This window comes from Squalius cephalus (genome assembly GCF_949319135.1).
Source record: "Squalius cephalus genome assembly, chromosome: 2".
NCBI classification, from domain to species: Eukaryota; Metazoa; Chordata; class Actinopteri; order Cypriniformes; family Leuciscidae; genus Squalius; species Squalius cephalus.
In genome coordinates this window covers 19250203-19268870 of record NC_137123.1, presented here as the reverse complement: position 1 = coordinate 19268870, position 18668 = coordinate 19250203, and the positions used below count along the sequence as shown (strand labels likewise).

General features: G+C 37.8%; 1 protein-coding gene across 2 annotated transcripts in view; it reads right to left on the bottom strand.

Annotated features, from left to right (window-relative positions):
- jag1a (jagged canonical Notch ligand 1a) overlaps positions 1 to 18225 on the bottom strand; it is a 30666-nt gene extending 12441 nt beyond the window's left edge. For both annotated transcript variants that reach the window (XM_079854414.1, XM_079854415.1), the window contains exons 1-11: positions 17911 to 18225; positions 17283 to 17591; positions 12146 to 12203; positions 9729 to 9986; positions 8435 to 8495; positions 7834 to 7964; positions 5988 to 6107; positions 3104 to 3217; positions 2303 to 2416; positions 1892 to 2005; positions 720 to 766 (exon numbers count right to left, since the gene is read on the bottom strand). In XM_079854414.1, coding sequence (XP_079710540.1) covers positions 720 to 766; positions 1892 to 2005; positions 2303 to 2416; positions 3104 to 3217; positions 5988 to 6107; positions 7834 to 7964; positions 8435 to 8495; positions 9729 to 9986; positions 12146 to 12203; positions 17283 to 17591; positions 17911 to 17982 — 1398 coding nt within the window. In that variant the 5' untranslated portion in view covers positions 17983 to 18225. The remainder of the gene's footprint in view (positions 1 to 719; positions 767 to 1891; positions 2006 to 2302; positions 2417 to 3103; positions 3218 to 5987; positions 6108 to 7833; positions 7965 to 8434; positions 8496 to 9728; positions 9987 to 12145; positions 12204 to 17282; positions 17592 to 17910) is intronic.
- Between the last annotated feature and the right edge of the window lie 443 nt (positions 18226 to 18668).

Genomic DNA, 18668 nt, shown 5'->3' with positions numbered 1-18668 from the left:
GTAATATTATTTAATAATTTATACATTTTCTGAATTATTACTTTATAAACATTCTTACTTGGTAAGTTGGTATACAGTAAAATAATTATTAATTGTATCCATATTAATAATTGTATTAATTATTAATAAGCATGTTCTTATTTAGTCTTGTTTTAGATAAGACATATTTTCATAGAATATATCTTACATTTTTCTAACAAATAGTGTTTTTCTTTTAAGCATAAATCTAACAAATATTTTGTGAGGCTTATGCCAAAACAATATCACCCAGCCCTAGTAAGGATACTCTACTTTCTCTCAGTCTAAGGGACTAATATCCTAAAGTCCATTACAACATGTTGAATCTGATCAAATCAAACGCGGGATTGTCAGTACTGATTAGGACTTTACTCCCCGTGTTTTTATAGCTAACTGGTTCAGACAATGTCCTAATGCACTCCAGCTGTACAAGTATCAGCGCTGAGAGCGAGTGAAGAAAGCACACAAAAAACAATGAATAGGAGACAAGGGCAGGAGACAAGAATGTTTATGGTAATCTGATCGTTTTACAAACTCACTCTGTCTTTTTGACCACTTTGTCTCTTTATGTACATTCTCCAAAGCATGACTCAGCTTCAACTATTTTAAAACAAGAATGGACGGAGGTGATAGAAACGGAGAAAGAGAGTCTGGGGGGCTTTTACATCTGCCAAAACCACTGGAAACATTCGAGGACTTACCTTACACAGCCCTCCGTTAAGACACTGTCCATGGCAGTCGTTGATATCTGCGGGGGGGTAATCCATCAAAATATCAGTTCACATTTCAGAAATCGTGCCAAGAAAGCAACATTAGGCTCCATGTCAGGCCCAGATCAATGCACACTTTTTTGCATTTCCCGCACACTGATTTTAGGGCGTATAAAACAATCAAGATAAAACATGATTAAACAGAAGGATGAGAGAGTACCAGACTCTTTTAGCAGCTGAAATCTAAAAATCTCATCTTCTAAACCACCTGCATGATTTGAGGTATTATCATTCATGTCTGTACTAGAGGAGTTTGCTCAAATGCCATGCTGGGATTTGTAGGAAAACTAGAATGATGACTCTAATGATTTGGTCAATCAGTTTTTTTGGAACTGATTCATTTTAATAAACTTGCGATTTGTCACACTGACTAAACCACTACTTGTTGGAAAAACAGGACAAAAATCATGGATGAACTTCTGTCAAGTTTCTAATTCACAAAAATATTTCATTAATAATAAGTGTTATTTTGCATAATTTATTTAATTTGATATATTTTCATTTTTCATTTTAATTTTAGTTTAGTCTGAATAATTTTGTGCTTTTGTCAATTAAAAAACATATATATTTAGCTTGAATTAGTTTTTCATTTAAATTTTAGTTTTAGTCATTTTAGTACTTCAACTTATATTTCAAAAAATTGTTTTAAGTTCATCTAATATTTTTATTTTATTTCAGTATTTTTTCAATTAAAATATTTTTTAGATTTTTTAGTTGTAAAACTACACTGAGTAAAATCACAACTTTTAGTTAATTACTTCCCAACACTCCTATGCGATATGAACTTCTTGCTATAACTGCAGTTCTATTTGCAAATGCACTTATTGCACTTATTGTTTTTCCATTGTTTTTCAATGTAAACACACTAGACGGACGTCTTTAACCGTTGCGCTCGCGTCTCGCGCATGACGCGGCGTTCTAAAAGCGCGGTGCACAAGTTAAAATAAGTTTGACTTTTAAAAGTCTCTATACAGGTACCTTGAGGGTTTTTTTGTTCCACTGACCCATTTCTCGCATTTTTAACAGCAAAAACGCAGTCTTCGTGAACTGACCTTAAGAAGTCAGTCTCTGACTGCTTTAATTCGAAACCATGAAATACTCACTGATGTCGCAATTCTGTCCAGTCCAACCAGGGAGGCACTCGCAAAAGTATGCGCCAATCAGATTCCGGCAGGAGTGGGCATTGATGCATGGGCTTTCCTCACACTCATTAGCATCTGTGCCAAAAATGACAAAAGAAATCAGCATGAGCGTAGTCTTAATTACAATCAGACAGATACACATACAGCCAAACGTCCCTGAAGAATTGAGTGTGTGTGTGTGTGAGTGTGTTAATGGACTGTGAATGCACTCTAGTATGAAACAGCGGTGGGGTCTCATGGTGGTCCGTAACTTAAATTCTTCCAAAGCGGACTCGGTTTCCACGGAAATTGGATTTTTGAACAAACACACCCTGACTCAAAGAAAGAGAGGGGAAGCGGAGGCACAGAGAGGGGTAACGAACAGACACTCACCAATGAGACACGTCTTCCCGCTCCACTGCACGGGGCAGATGCATTTAAAAGCGTCCACCAGGTCCACACACACACCGCTGTGATTGCACGGGTTTGGACTGCAGTCATCCTCATCTGAGGAAGAGGAAAAACCCAGAGGAGATTTGCATCATATTTCAAGAGACTTCTGAAGTTCTGAGTTATGTTTAAGTATCATATCTTTCTCTTTAGGGAAAAAAAGGAAATTGCCATAAAATCATATTTGTACATTTTCTGACATAAATAAGTGTGGTGCTTGTCACTAGCTATGTTTTTTTATGCGCATTTTGGGATATTGATAAAAAACTACTGGATGGAAACAACAAGATGCGCATAAATTCTAAAAAATTTGCATAAAAAAAGTATGCACTCGTAAACATGCGCATAAACTACGATGGAAACACATTTATTTGATTTGAATCATGTGACTTTGCACGTGACTTTGGCTTCTCCTACTTTTCTTAGTGATATTTAGCACCAGTATTATCAAGAAGTGACGATTTGATTTTGTTCTCTTCAGCTTTGGATGGAAACGCTGCTTTATTCGCAAATGTTTTCTACGATATTCCCATTTTCAGTTAAATTCTCAACTTTGGATGGAAACATAGCTAATGTCATGTTACTAGAGTGTTGCGAGTGGTTCGAATGTTACTGGCCCGAGTTAAAGGAACCCACCTCCAAGTCTCTATGACATTCTGGTTTCTATATATGTCAATACGATTTTTTTAACGTATGAAAACCGCTGACCTATGACTGAAGTGATGACGTGTAGAGAAGGCTTACTGATATTGCAGGACGGTCCTGTCCAGCCCGGCGCACACTGGCACTCAAACCCCTGACTGGACTCCACACAACTACCTCCGTTCAAGCAGGGCTCAGACAGACAGGCATTATCCGCTACAGAGAGCCAGAGGGAGAGATGTTATAATGTTGTGCTCACACACACGCACACACACAATCAAAGCACAACTGAGACAGAACAGTGTTTTCTAAAGGAATGCACGAAATATAGACATTCAACCCCAAAAATAAAACACATGGACCACACATTTGCCAAACAATGACAAACTCTCCTTCTGTTCAAGCCTCTGCCTGTTTCATGTCATCTTATGGCTGCACGGCCTCTTTCTACTCACGTAACAGAATCATTTAAACTCAAATCCATATTTCATTGTTCTATTTATTTAATTAGTTAGTAGTTTCAGTTGTTGTTCCAGCAGCACTAAGCTAAAACGAAAAATGTTTTTGTTAATGTACAAAAAATAAATAAAGCTGAAATAAAATAGGATATAAATATTAGATGAAAAATTAAACTACATTTAGTAATGTTGCCTTGGCAACTATGTGAAATAAAATACGTTTAATGTGTTTTAGGTATATAAAATGAAAGCTTAATAGAAATGGAAATATTAAGTTAAGTTATAAACAAAACAACTTTATTTTTATAGTAATAATAAATACTATAATAGTACATTAGTAATGTTAAAATGACACAAATGTCAAGATCCTGATTGCAGTGTTGTTTATTTATATGATCAGCTGACTGTACATTATGACTAAATTTAAACATATAGCATTGCTATATTTTTAATTAAATTTTGTTAGTTTTTTTACTCCATTTACACTATTGCCATTTCACTTTTTACTTATTTAACAATGCGTTGGTAATACAAATGTAGAGTTATATCAATAAAATATCTAGTTTAGTCATGAAACTTTAGAGGGCGCTGATCAGTCCTTTACATGCAACCTGCAATCAATCACATGATTACCACATGACGCAATCTGATTGGCCTCTGCTGACCCTGCAGCCAATGAGAATGCTTGCTCAACATTTAAATAGTCTGGTTCAGTGTTCGCCGTAAGCTAGTCCTGTAGTGCGTCCTCAGAGTTCCTCTTAACCCCTCCACCTCCCCAGCTCCACCTGCCTAGATCTGCTACGGGATTTATTCATATCTGTCTATTTATGCAGCAGCAGGATATCTTACAGGCTCATAGCACCATATCTGTGTATCTATTAGCAGTAGCAAGTCCATACTTGCTCTACAGCAGGAATAATCAACAATATCAGCAGTGTAGCAGATCTAGTCCGCCAAGACCAAATACATTAACACTGGCATATTCAATAGCATGCTAAAACTATTCAGAGAGTTGTCATGATTGAACTAACATTTTATAAATATCTGCCACAAAAAAAAAAACAAAAAAAAAAATCATTTGCAGTTTACTAATGTATTTATATAGAAGTCCTCTGTGTTTGGAAAGCTTTACTGAAAACCGTACAGTTCACCAATTCAGAAATCTTTTTTTTTTTTTTTTGTTAAGCTTCTCAACAATAACAGAGGGGGGTCAAGTTTAGCAAAGGGTCAACTGAATGTTAAACAGAGAGAGAAGAATCAGTATCAGTTTTGTTGCATCAAAATCATATTCCCTCAAGTGTTCACAGGCAGTCAGGCAGGGTCATGTCTTGGTTTTCCCCCTTTCAATCTCCCAGTCACTCCCTCTCTTCGGTCTATCGCTCTTTATCAGATCAGTCAGTGGACGGGAAAGCCCCTTTGGCCTTTCTCACACCGAACAGAGACCACCAACAAAAACAGAGGAGTGTAGCAAGAGGCTGTGAGCATGTATTTCCAATAAGACATGACAAGAAAAAAGGATAAACAGAAAACCGATGCACACTAGAACAAAACGAAAACAGCAGAACAAGAAAATATCTCTATTACTGCGTCCTGGACGACCTGGCGAAGTGTGTTTGACAGCAGACACATCATGCCAAACCAACCAGAGCTATTTTTCCAACACACATCTGTGATAGAGCGTGCACACGATGTGATGGATTTTTCTGCTCAAATCAAATTAATGCACACTGCATTCTTTGGCTTGGCCAGGACGTCGACTGCTTGATTGGTATTTCAAGTGTATGTGTGCATGTTTTTGACTAAAGAAATCTTAGACAAAGAAAGAGAGAAATATGGGCAAGCACTGACAAGCAGGATCCAAAATGAACCCTCACCAAGTGCCAAATGTGAGTAAAAACTGGCTTTGGCAAGTAAATAAAATTGAGTTTCTCGCCAGTTGGACGGTATGAACGGCAACACGATACATGCTTAATCTGACGACTTGCTGATAAGCAACACGAGCGATTCAGATCAAAAACATACAAATCGTGCACTCAAGAAAACATCTGTCAAACCATTGATGAACAACTTTCTTCTCTTTGGAAAATTCGAATCAATCAGTATTTTATCCAGGACAGTTTTTCTCTAGATCTTTCATGAATGTGGAATAGTCCTCAAATCAAATACATACACTACTAGAGTTCAAAAGTTTTGAGTTAGTTTTTCAAAACTTTTTTTTACTGTATTTTTGATCAAATGATTGCAGCCTTGGTGAGCAGAAGAGACTTCTTTCAAAGACACTTTAAAAATCTTACCTAACCTTTTAAACTGTAGTGTAAATATTGAGAAATCATGGTGTATCACAACTTTGTGTTTCACAATACTCTAAATGAAGGAATCTGATTTCATGATACAAGTTCAATCAGGAGTGGATGCCCCTCCCAGTCCTCCTCCCTCCGCCCACGCCATCCTTTTCTCTTTTTATACCGGATGTTTGCAGTGGACATCACTCATGCGAGGAGGTGTGTCTGTTTGTGTGTGTGACCCACCTCTCTCGCAGTTCTGTCCAGAGTATCCATCAGGACAGGCACAGTGGTATTTGTCTGGTCCGGTGTTACTGCAGGTGCCGCCATTGAGACAGGGCTGCCGGGTGGCACAGGTGTTCAAATCTAAATCAGATAAAACAATTCAACAAATGAGCCAAGCTGAACAGAACAGAACCGAATAGAACAGGACAGAACAAAGCAGAATAGAATAGAATAGGACAGAGCAGAGCAGAACAGAATAGAATAGAATAGAATAGAATAGAATAGAATAGAATAGAATAGAATAGAATAGAATAGAACAGAACATGACAAAACAAAACAGAATAGAATAGGACGGATCAGAACAGAACAGAATAGAATGGGAAAGAACAGAACAGAACAGAACAGAACAGAATAGAATAGAATAGGACAAGACAGAACAGAATAGAACAGAACAGGACAGAACCCAACATAATAGAACAGAACAAAATAGAATAGAGTAGAATAGAATAGAATAGAATAGAATAGAATAGAATAGAACAAAACAAAACAAAACAAAACAAAACAAAACAGAATAGAATAGGATGGATCAGATCAGAACAGAACAGAACAGAACAGAACAGAACAGAACAGAACATAATAGATTGGGAAAGAACAGAACAGAACAGATCAGAATAGAATAGAATAGAATAGAATAGAATAGAATAGAATAGAATAGAATAGAATAGAATAGAATAGAATAGAATAGATTGGGAAAGAACAGAAAAGAACAGAACAGAATAGAATAGAATAGAACAGAACAGGACAGAAGACAACATAATAGAACAGAACAAAATAGAATAGAATAGAATAGAATAGAATAGAATAGAATAGAATAGAATAGAATAGAATAGAACAGAACAGAATAGAATAGGATGGATCAGATCAGAACAGAACAAACTGTAATAGATTGGGAAAGAACAGAACAGAACAGAACAGAACAGAACAGAATAGGACAGAACGAAACAGAACAGAACAGAACAGAACAGAATAGAATAGGAAAGAACAGAACAGAGCAGAATAGAATAGGAAAGAACAGAACAGAACAGAGCTGAATAGAACAGAACAAAGCAGAATAGAATAGAATAAGAACAGAACAGAACAGAATAGAATAGAATAGAATAGAATAGAATAGAATAGAATAGAATAGAATAGGACAGGACAGGACAGGAGAGGACAGAACAAAGCAGAATAGAATAGAACAGAATAAGAACAGAACAGAACAGAACAGAACAGAATAGAACAGAATAGAATAGAACAGAACAGAATAGGAAAGAACAGAACAGAACAGAACAGAGCAGAACAGAATAGAATAGAACATGACAAAACAAAACAAAACAGAATAGAATAGGTCGGATCAGAACAGAACAGAATAGAATGGGAAAGAACAGAACAGAATAGAATAGAATAGAATAGAATAGAATAGAATAGAATAGAATAGAATAGGACAAGACAGAACAGAATAGAATAGAACAGAACAGGACAGAACACAACATAATAGAACAGAACAAAATAGAGTAGAGTAGAGTAGAGTAGAGTAGAATAGAACAGAATAGAATAGAATAGAATAGAATAGAATAGAACAAAACAAAACAGAATAGAATAGGATGATCAGATCAGATCAGAACAGAACAGAACATACTGTAATAGATTGGGAAAGAACAGAACAGAACAAAACAGAATAGATTGGGAAAGAACAGAACAGAACAGAACAGAACAGAACAGAACAGAACAGAACAGAACAGAACAGAATAGGAAAGAACAGGACAGGACAGAACAAAGCAGAATAGAATAGAATAAGAACAAAACAGAACAGAACAGAATAGAATACCTTTGTCACAGAGCTGCCCTCCCCAGTTTGTGTCACACAGGCATTGCCAGGGTTCGCCGCATGTGCCGTGCACACAACCGGGATGTGGAATACACTGGTCACAATACTCGCCCTGCCAGCCGTACTGACACCTGTGAAGGGCACAACGTCACCTCTGAATATAAGACACACACTTTTTGTAACATGAAGTCACTGACGTAATGCGGCTCTGTTGCAATTCCTAGTGAGCTGCCAACCTAGACAGGATTTCAGAAATTATATTTCAATGCTTTTGCATTCGCTCACAAACGTTCACGTTCCCCCGAGAAACTTTTGTGAGTGAATGCAAAAGCATTGCCATATATATTTTTTCCATCACCATGTCCATTTAGGGGTTCTAAAGAATGTGTTATTCATTATCCGTACCTTTCCCGAATAAGGTATTTGGCTTCGGGAACATCCCTACTAATGAGTAGCCCAGTGCAGAAAATGCAAAAAAAAAACCTTTGTTTAGCATGCTGCCTTTGCTGTCTATTTGGACAGTAGACAGTGAGTCAGCTCACCTGGTTTTGGAACAGAGTCATTTAAACCATTTTCTGTGTAAATAAATGCTTTAAGTTACCTGCAGTATCCAGGCACTTTACAGGAGCCATGCTCTGTGCTGCAGCCCTGCTTACAGATCGCTAAGAAAACAAGAGAGAAAGAGGAATAGTGTTACTGCTATCAGCTCCATCTGTGTGATCTCAGCAATTCTCTCTCATCACGCCATTTCAGCCGCTCTGAACATCATCGCACACACTCTGCCAACATGATGTCATTTCTCCTCCCTTCCACTCATGTTTCTTCATGCGGGAACGAATGAGGGAATAAAAACTATTACAGAAACAAAATCCTCCCTAATACTGTCGCAAACCCACACCGTATCAAACACTAACACAACACTGGCTATCAGACAGGATGATAATGTGTGTGTGTGTGTGTGTGTGTGTGTGTGTGTGTGTGTGTGTGTGTGTGTGTGTGTGTGTGTGTGTGTGTGTGTGTGTGTGTGTGTGTGTGTGTGTGTGTGTGAGAGAGAGAGAGAGAGAGAGAGAGAGAGAGAGAGAGAGAGAGAGAGAGAGAGAGAGAGAGAGAGAGAGAGAGAGAGAGAGAGAGAGACAAAGCTTAGTTGTGATAGTGACAATCTCAAATAACAACATCCCCATGAGGTCAATGATACAGAGCCATTATAAGTCCGGTCTGACCAAGCCTGAATCCACTTTCCACACTTTTTCAACAATGAATTTCCACGACTTTTACAGTATTTTGTGATTTCTCTTAAAAATAAGAAAAATTTGCAACCGATTTATATTCAGTGCATAAATGTACATTACTTTTAAAATTGTATTAATTTCCATGAGTATTTCAGGTTTGGAGATATATGATGTCACAAAAGCTTTCTATTTCAAATAAATGCTGTTCTTTTAAACTTTCTATCATCAAAAAATGAAAAATCAAGGTTTCCACAAAAATATGAAGCAGCACAACTGTTTTCAACACTGAAAATAATCAGAAATGTTTCTTGGGCATCAAATCATCATATTATACTGATTTCTGAAGGATCATGTGACACTGAAGACTGGAGTAATGATGCTGAAAATTGCATCACAGGAATAAATTACATTTTACTATATATTCAAATAGAAACCAGTTATTTAAAAATGTAATAATATTTGACAGTATTACTGTTTTTAGTGTATTTTTAATCAAATTAACACAGGCTTGGTGAGCAGAAGAGACTTCTTTCAAAAACATTTAAAAATTCTTTCTGAACATCCCAAATGTTTTAACGGTAGCGTGCCTCTAGCGTAATCCATAAATCCATGCACAACAGCAGTATAAATATGTCAGAAGGCCACCATCAAGGTCCCGCCCCTTACCAGTGTTGCATTCTGGGCCAGCCCATCCCTCCAGGCAGGTCTTGTTGCCATTGTGATCGCAGGTATAGTGGCCGAAGAAGTCATCTCTGGGCCGACAGAACTTATTGCAGCCGAAGCCAAAGTAATGCTCGTCGCAGGTCACCCGAATCTGGTACTGGAACTGAGCCACGGGGCCGTTGTGCTTCAGAATCTGCCACTGACGGTTCGGGTTGATCATGCCCGACTGGACCGCTTTCTCTATTACTTGTCCATTAATGCCTGCAGGAGAGAGAGAGAAACAGGGAGAATTGGAGCAGCTGTGGTTTAATTACGCTTGTGTTCGGCGTGACTGTGAAACTATGCCGCTAGCTTGCACAACTCTGACACGCACACACAGTCTGTTTGCAACAAGCGGATTTGTGTACTGGCTTTAAGGTGAAAGGTTTTCTGATAGGGTATGAACCCTTTAAACACAAAAGGAGATTTTAGGCTGAATGTCTATTATATACAACAAAAGTAGATGATTTATAGCCCCCAAAATGACAGAAAACATAATTAAAGTATCATAAATGCTCCCTTATATGATTTGTACTGTGTGTTCCAAGTCTTTTAGAAAGCTTAGCATGACAAATTTATCAAAATTTAATCCTTTTATCCTTTTTGGAGCTTGATAGTATAATTTTGTTGTGTGGAAATAGCAGTTCGGACATTCTGCTTAAAGAGGACCTATTATGCCCTTTTACAAAGTCTTGATTTTGTTTTTAGGCTCTACTAGAATAGGTTTTCAAGCTTGAATGTTCAAAAAACACATTATTTTTAATAAATTTGACATTGTTGCAGCACCTCTCTTCCCAGTCTGTCAGTAACGCTCTGATTAGTTCCCGTCTCTATGAAGCCCCTCCTTCTGAAAAGCGAAATGTGCTCTGATTGGTCGGCTGGACCAGTGTGTTGTGATTGGTCAACCGCTTCCAGCGTGTTCGGAAAAATGTCCTTACCATAACTGCGAGTTTCAACATACTACTAACTAACTCAACCAGGACTCTTCGTTTTCTGCGTATACCTTGGGCAGGAATTATTTAAATGAGGAACATTGTGATTCGTTCCTGGAAGAAAACTCAAGACTACAATCGAGGCGTTTCAGAAACTGATATAGAGAATAACTCCCTTTGGAGTGACTTTGTGCTTTGCAGAACTAAAGAAAAGTAAAAAATAGGTTCTTCTTAAATATCTTATGTGTGTGTGTTGTGTTTTAAAGTTGCACTTAGAAAGACATAAGGATGAGTAAATGATGACAAATACTTCATTTTTGGGGTGAACTGTCCCTTTAAGAGCAGTGACCAATATACTTTGTTTACTATTGTTCTTATGTGCAGAGAAATACCGTAGTAATTTTTCCAGGGCAGGCCAGTATCCAGCACAGCGGTGAGGTATTTGGCCGAAGGGCTATAAATTGTGAGAGGTGCGTGTGAAGTGTGTGCGGCTCGTGGTTTAGGAGAACTAAGCGTCCTGACCCAAACCTGTCCTTCAGAAATACAGGAGGAAGGGCATCAGTCAGTGTCAGGCTGCCAAACCTGAGAACTCACTGTTACCTCTCCTCGCTGTTTACCTGAGAGCGAGACAGACCCTCACACTCCCGCATGATGCTGGAGACATCACACCATTGTGCAAGAGGGAAAAACTCTCATGGTAAATATTTACATAAATAAAATGATTTAAAAAATCATTACATTACAGAAAATATTATATCCAGTTTTTATTAATTATGCACAGTACACTACATACTGCAGAATTAGTGCAAGTATTATTATTAGTATGAGAAATAGTATGAGTACTACACTTTGAAAACATATTTAAAAAGCAGATAAAATCTGGTTATGCTTACTGCTGTTTCATTTACTAATGTGTGTGTGTGTGTGTGTGTGTGTGTGTGTGTGTGTGTGTGTGTGTGTGTGTGTGTGTGTGACACAGACACACACACACTTCACTTAGATCAGAATAATTTTAATCATCTTCATTTCTATACAAAACTATAGCAAGTAATGACCCAAATTTCCTACTTTTTCACTGCTGTGTGTGTGTGTGTGTGTGTTGTCTCATGCTTATAAAAATGTGTTTAAAAGACTGATGAATGCAAGCAGGTGCAGGCAGCGGTTTAGTAACAGGATGTGTTTGCCAGCCATTCACACACACACACACACACACACACAGAGAGAGAGAGAGAAATGCATGCAAATACACACAAACAGCATTCTGCATTTACACACTCTTGATCACATTGTCACTCTTTGACTGTACTCTCTTCAAACATACAGAACAAAGTGTGTGTGTGTGTGTGTGTGTGTGTGTGTGTGTGTGTGTGTGTGTGTGTGTGTGTGTGTGTGTGTGTGTGTGTGTGTGCGTGTGGAGAGAGAGAGAGAGAGAGAGAGAGAGATACTTACTGCCAGTGCTTGAGTCATTATTGAAGTCCAAAGCCTCCACAATCAACGTATATGATCTCTGAAAGAAAGAAAATATACATATGAAAACATCAATACACACCACACACTCAATAATCACCTTAAATTGGCAACTGTTAATCTTATTCTTTCACAATGTGCCAGTGAAATATAATAAGGACGACCCGCTGGCCGGCAAGTGTCAGTAAATCTTTCTTTCCCACCAAAAGGCTTACACTAATTTCAGAGCTAAACAGTTTTAACCAAAACTTCAGTCTTTTTGCAGTCTAGACAGCCAAACCAATCACAATTCAATATGCAAATAATACGATGACACCATTGCTGTCTATTACATTTCAGAATAATCTATCAATTTAAGTCTATGGGAGATTTTAAACTTAAACCTGGGATTTTTCAACTTAAACCTGGGATTTAAAAGATCAATATTTTTTTAAAGTAATTTAAAAAAAACAAAAAACAGTTACACTACCTTTCAAAAGTTTGAGGTTTATATATGTTATTATAAGATATGTTATTGTGTCTCATCTGCTCAGCAAGGCTGCATTTATTTAATCAAAAATACAGTAAACTGTGAAATATTATGACCATTTAAAATGACTCCAGTCTTCAAGTGTCACATGATCCTTCAGAAATCATTTTAATATGCTGATTTGATGCTCAAGAAACATTTCTGATTATTATCAATGTGGAAACAGTTTTTCATCTTTTTTGTGGAAATTGTGATACCTTTTTGAATAAATAGCCTAATAATTTCATTAAAAAATAAACTTACTGACCCCAAACTTTTGAACAATAGTTAATATTAATATGACTGAAACTATCTCTAAATTTGAATATACTCTAAATACGTTCAAGCGGTTCAGTCTGAATTACAGGGTTAATAACCAACATTTCCAGAATGTTTGAGGATCATTAATACACACAGTAATGATTGATCACTCTTTGCTTTATCAGCAGACATCACTGAACTACTTTCACGATCTCCATTAAAGATAAGTAACAGGACAGACAGGAGAGTGAAAGAATGCATGAGAAAATCCGCAACAAGATGTAAGATGATGTTTGAAGAAAAAAAACATGAAACTAACAGAAAAGATTCTCAGAATACGAGTCTGATTCTGAGAACAAAAACATTCACTCTCAGTGAGATGATGACCTCACGTCACACACACACTCAAACAATGCCGACTCTTCCTGCCTCTGCAGTCTGAGGGATCTATGGGCCTTTATGTGCTTTAATCCATACACACGACACGCACACACACACACACACACACAAAGGTACACACAGGAGTGTGTGTAGCTTGGGCTGAAGCACATGGTTCGAAAGAAGGGCTGCAAGTGACACCTCAGTGAGACGGTGTGAGAAAGACATGGAGAACCTTTCGGACAGCACTCACTTCACACACACTGACAGTGTTTGTCTGACCATATTCAATATTTATATCTCAATATTTATGTATTTGCTCTGTAATGGATTCAGTTAGAAAAAACTATTTCAACCAAATCATTGAAACCAATGAGATTAAAAATGTTTAAAAATCTAGTTAAAGAAAATAGCAGAATTAAGAATATTTAATTCAGAGTTTCATTTATATGCACCATAATGCGTTTTTCCAACACCAGATATTGATGATGTTGCTGCTTTATTTTATATTTTCAAAAATCAAAATCATAGCAAAAACATTCTGAATGTTCATTATATTGCACAGCCCAAATCAAAACCTTTAAAGTCCCCCTGTGGTGAAAATCAAGCTTTTAATGTCGTCTATATTTATGTGGTGTTTTTAATCTGCTTTAAGACAAACCATGTGTAAATTCATAAGTCGACACCATTGCTGAGTATTTTCTCCTTAAAACTGCAGTGAACCAAAGACAGTCTCAAAAACACGGTTTGAAATCGCTGGTGTTTCTGACGTCACACACTACCTTGTAACCAATCAGATCAACGTGTGATCGTCTGTGAACGAGTAGATCTCTGAGCTGGTGTGAGTGAGTGGAGGCGGGGCTCATTTGCATATTCATAGAATTTTTTCAAGGAAAAAAATGTTTAAATATGTCATTTTGGTGATCAAAGATGAGTTTTAAGGGATAAAGTTATTGACTACAGGGCGACTTTAACTTTTAAAACGTAAAGGTTCGCACAAAGAGTTTTTTACAAACTAAAGACCATCAGGAGTCACCATATTAAATGTCCCATGAACGAGCAGGATGTTATTATGACTGAGAGATCAATATATGGATCCAAAAACCTATAAAATGTAACAAAGAACCTTTTTTTAATTACCAAAGAGCAACTCAACAACCCTATACAGTGAAAATGGTTCTTGATAAGATGTTTTTTGCTATATTTTCGGAACCATTAAAGTGAAGCATGAAATATCTCCAGTACAATCAAACACAACCGGGTTGCGATCTAGAAGCTCTCTCGTCTACAGCGTCTCCAAGTTCACCAACAGCAGGACGCTGGTTTCCAAGACACCGTCCTAAACATCCATACACACACCCTGAATTTTCCTCTGACCACTGCTGATGGTGCAAAAATGAACAACAGACAGATCAGAACACACACACACACACACACACACACTCGTGCAAAGACCCCCTGTGTTTCTTTGTAAACCCGCTTTGTTAAACCGCCTTCCCACAATCCAGCATCCAGTTCAATTGCTAGGTAGACTTGTGACGGAAAAGAAAGCATGCAAGATGACAATGTCTAATTAATCTCCATTCAGAGCGGCTGTGAGGCGGGCCTAGAGCGCTCTGATCGACGTGGGCAGGGGGTGAGATGTTTGAGCGCGGCTGCCACGGAAACTGGCCCTAATTGGACTATCAGACTGACTCGCTTTGACCTCGTATTGACGGCTCGGTCTTATGAGTTGTGAAAGTAAACATGGGCTTCAGCAAAAAACAACTCCACTGTTCAGATTCTGAACAGAGAAAAATGCTCTCCAGAATCAGATCAAGCCTTGGGAGACGGTCTAAAAAATATAAGAGATTTTAAATGGCTGCATGGTTGAGCAATGTGGATTTTTCGAAGACCGATGCCGATATCTTAGAGAGCAGGTGTCTGATATAAAGCTGATATAGGCCTATATGATATCACACAATTTATTATTTAATTGGAGGTCGACAGATTGATCGTTTTGCCGATTAATCGGCACCGATAACCAATTCCTGGAACAATCTGTTATCGGAAAAAATCCATACCCGATAGTTTTTCCGTGTTTCGTCCATTTCTGGAGCGGCTGAGAAGGGTCTGCTGGCATTAAACAGCACGACAACGGCCTCTAGAGGTCAAATAAAACCATCACTGATGCCTCGTGGAGTTTGTTTTGACACGAGCGGGACACTTCAGATGCCGATATAAAACAGACAATGAAATGGTATGTGTACAGTACACTACTGTACGTGCTTTCTTACCATTATAAAGTAAGTAAGAACAGCAGTATGTTTGATGTCGAGGCTAAAAGGACGATAACAGTACGTCAAGCGACTGGATTTATACAAAATGGTAACACTTCATAATAAGAGTCCTTTTGTAAAAATAACTAAGGTTAATGTTCATTGTTAATGTCAACATTTTCCAATACATTTTTGCATTTTAAAGTTGTATCTCTTAACATTATTAATGCACTATGAACTAACAAGAATGATCAAGGTATAATTAATATATTATTTTTTATATTTTAAAAGTACAGTACATTTTCATGGTTCAGTACCGTTTTAAATTTTTTGTAATAAAGTTCAGCACAATTTAATGTGTTTTTCTCCATTAAGTATCCATTCAAAAGTCTATCGGGGGATTAAAGTAGTTACCGTTATCGGTAAATCCACTATCTGTCGACCTCTATATTTAATTTGAACAATTTCTGCAATTAAACGTGTATTTATTTTACATAATATTTACTAAACTATTTAAATAAATATTTTTTTTTGGGGGGGGGGGGGGGGATCTGTCAAATAAATAGAGTCATACTTTAGATAGGAACTTCTTGAATCTAAAAAATTTAGAAATAATTTAAAAATTAATCATTTAAACTTGATCAAAAATTATGTAAAATACACAGATAGTTAGGAACTTCTTGATTATGCAATCCTATTTTTCACAAATAAAGAATATGTATATCTGGCCTTTCTGAAATTATCATCAGCATGAGCCGATAATAATGTTTTCTTGCGAATTTCAAGTACATATTTTGTAGTATTGATTTAATCATTTGCTGTGATTGAATTGTAATGTTTTATTTCCTCATACAGCATTATATAGTCCACTATGTCCATCCATATCAGAATTGGCCACCTTATATATGAATGCAGGTTGAATTACTGAATGTGTTTCAAAACCTATGGACCATTCATTTACCAGCATCATAGACACAATTTGGACAAGGAGGACACCTATGATGCCCAGAAATGCTGTCTAGGTGTAGGTAGCTCACTTGGTTTCATTAAGAGATACAGAGATTGAAAGATAACCCTCCCCCTTAAATGATCAATGGTGGCTCTGACTAGATATCTAAAGCAGTTTCCTGTGGCCATTGTGTGCAAAACAGCCTCTGATTGTCCATCAGTAGGTGCTGGAGATAAACTCAGGTGTTTAATAACGCATTGTCTTGCTATTTTGGGAGGATACTGGTGGAGTGGGCCGGCTAGGGTGGGGTAACACAAGACCCCTGTCCAACCTGAGCGTCACCATACAGGAATGCCATGGCAGAGAGCACGTGAACGGGTCCAGAACCGGCTCTCACAAAACAACAGCTTGTATTTAGAGTCCTGGGAAATGTCGAGTGTGTGTTTACAAACAGAATATGATGCTGGATGCCTCTTGGAAATGGTAAGGCGAGGGGAAGACCGGGGCAAGTTGTCACAGAGAGTTTCATGACCCGCTATTGGAGGCATGTTGTCACAAAAACTTTTTTCACGGCCATTAACAGTGTGGATGTTATGTAGCAAATACTCTATACACAAACTGACTTTCACGCGTAAACCCACCGTTACTGCACTAAAGAGTGTGACAACTAGCCCCGGTCTCCCGTAATCCTATGTTTAGCCGTCTTGTTTAATCAGATTATGATTTCCCAACGTGTTTGCAAACAAAACAGCATTTTCAACTCACCGGCCACGCGAAACTGAAGGGCAGCACAATCCTGGATTTATCGTTCGTGTTGTCGAGGGTCTTGACAGAAAAAGTATTCCCACCGATAACGGGAGTAGATCCGCTTCCGTAACTGCACGGGCCTCCCGAAGACACCCGCGACTGATACTCCTTCAAACACACGCGGAAAAACGTATCGCACTCGTCCGCCGTGCATGTGCGGTCCAACGCGTCGCGCGCGCCGTCACAGCACGCGCCGCTCTGCAGCTCCCCGTTCACGTTCTGCACGGACAGAACCTGCATCTCAAAATGCCCCGATGCCTCACATACCTGGAACAAAAAATACGCAAAACAGTTCATATTAGTGTCAACATCTTTGACATGTGGATTAAATCCATCTATCTATACATTATCTATACGTAAGTGCCAAAAATGTTTTTTTTTTCTTCTTCCAGATGTTGTGTGCATAAAGAATCAAAATCTGTGAACCTTAAAAGCTTTTTAAAAAAACTTAAAAGTTTGAAGCAAAATGTGAGATCTAAGAAAAACTGCTAAACTACTACATCTTGGTTTCAAATCTATTTCAGTGTAAATGTTCTGATAGCACCATCACATGTCACATTTAAAAGAAAAGCCAAACCGCACGTACCCGCATCCACAGGCACCGCAAAAGCACATGAACGGACAGCACCGCAAAACTTGGACTCCGTCTCAGAATCATGCCTCCTCTGTCTGTCTGTTCGCTGTGAAACTACACGTTCATCCAACACACGGCTCTCATATAGTGCCTCATGCACGAGGACTGAGCCGCTCAGATCCAATAGAGGACAGATTCCCTGATGCCCCTTTAGAGGCTCTATTATCCTCCACTCTATTCTTGTATTGTCCTTCTGTTTTTACAACAATGCCCACGGGCTGGAGAGGAAAAGCTGCGAATGCGACTGAGCGAACGCTCCATCTATACAGCGCGTTCACGGAGGAGGGGCGGGGCCGGCACTTGGGATGCTTACATATTCATGAGTGGGCGGGGCTATGGGTGGAAATAACATCCACCTTGTTTTCTACAGCAATTTTCGTCGACCAATTATTAAAAAAAAAATTATTAAGTATTAAGTTAATTATTAAATCGAAAACTAATGGTATGAGGATTCAAAAATAAAATGTTTACTTTTGGTTTAAACATTAAAAATGTTTAATTTATACAGCCTATACAAGACTTTATACTATAGACTGTATAAAAGAAATTTAGAATAAATAAATTAAAATATGAGATATATATATATATGTCAATTAATTTGTATTTGTTGTCACATAATTTTTGCAGCCCATGTTTTTTCTCCCCAAAAAATGTAAGCCTTTTTTCAAGATTTACGCATTTCAGTTTGTAAAATTCCATCAAAATGAATT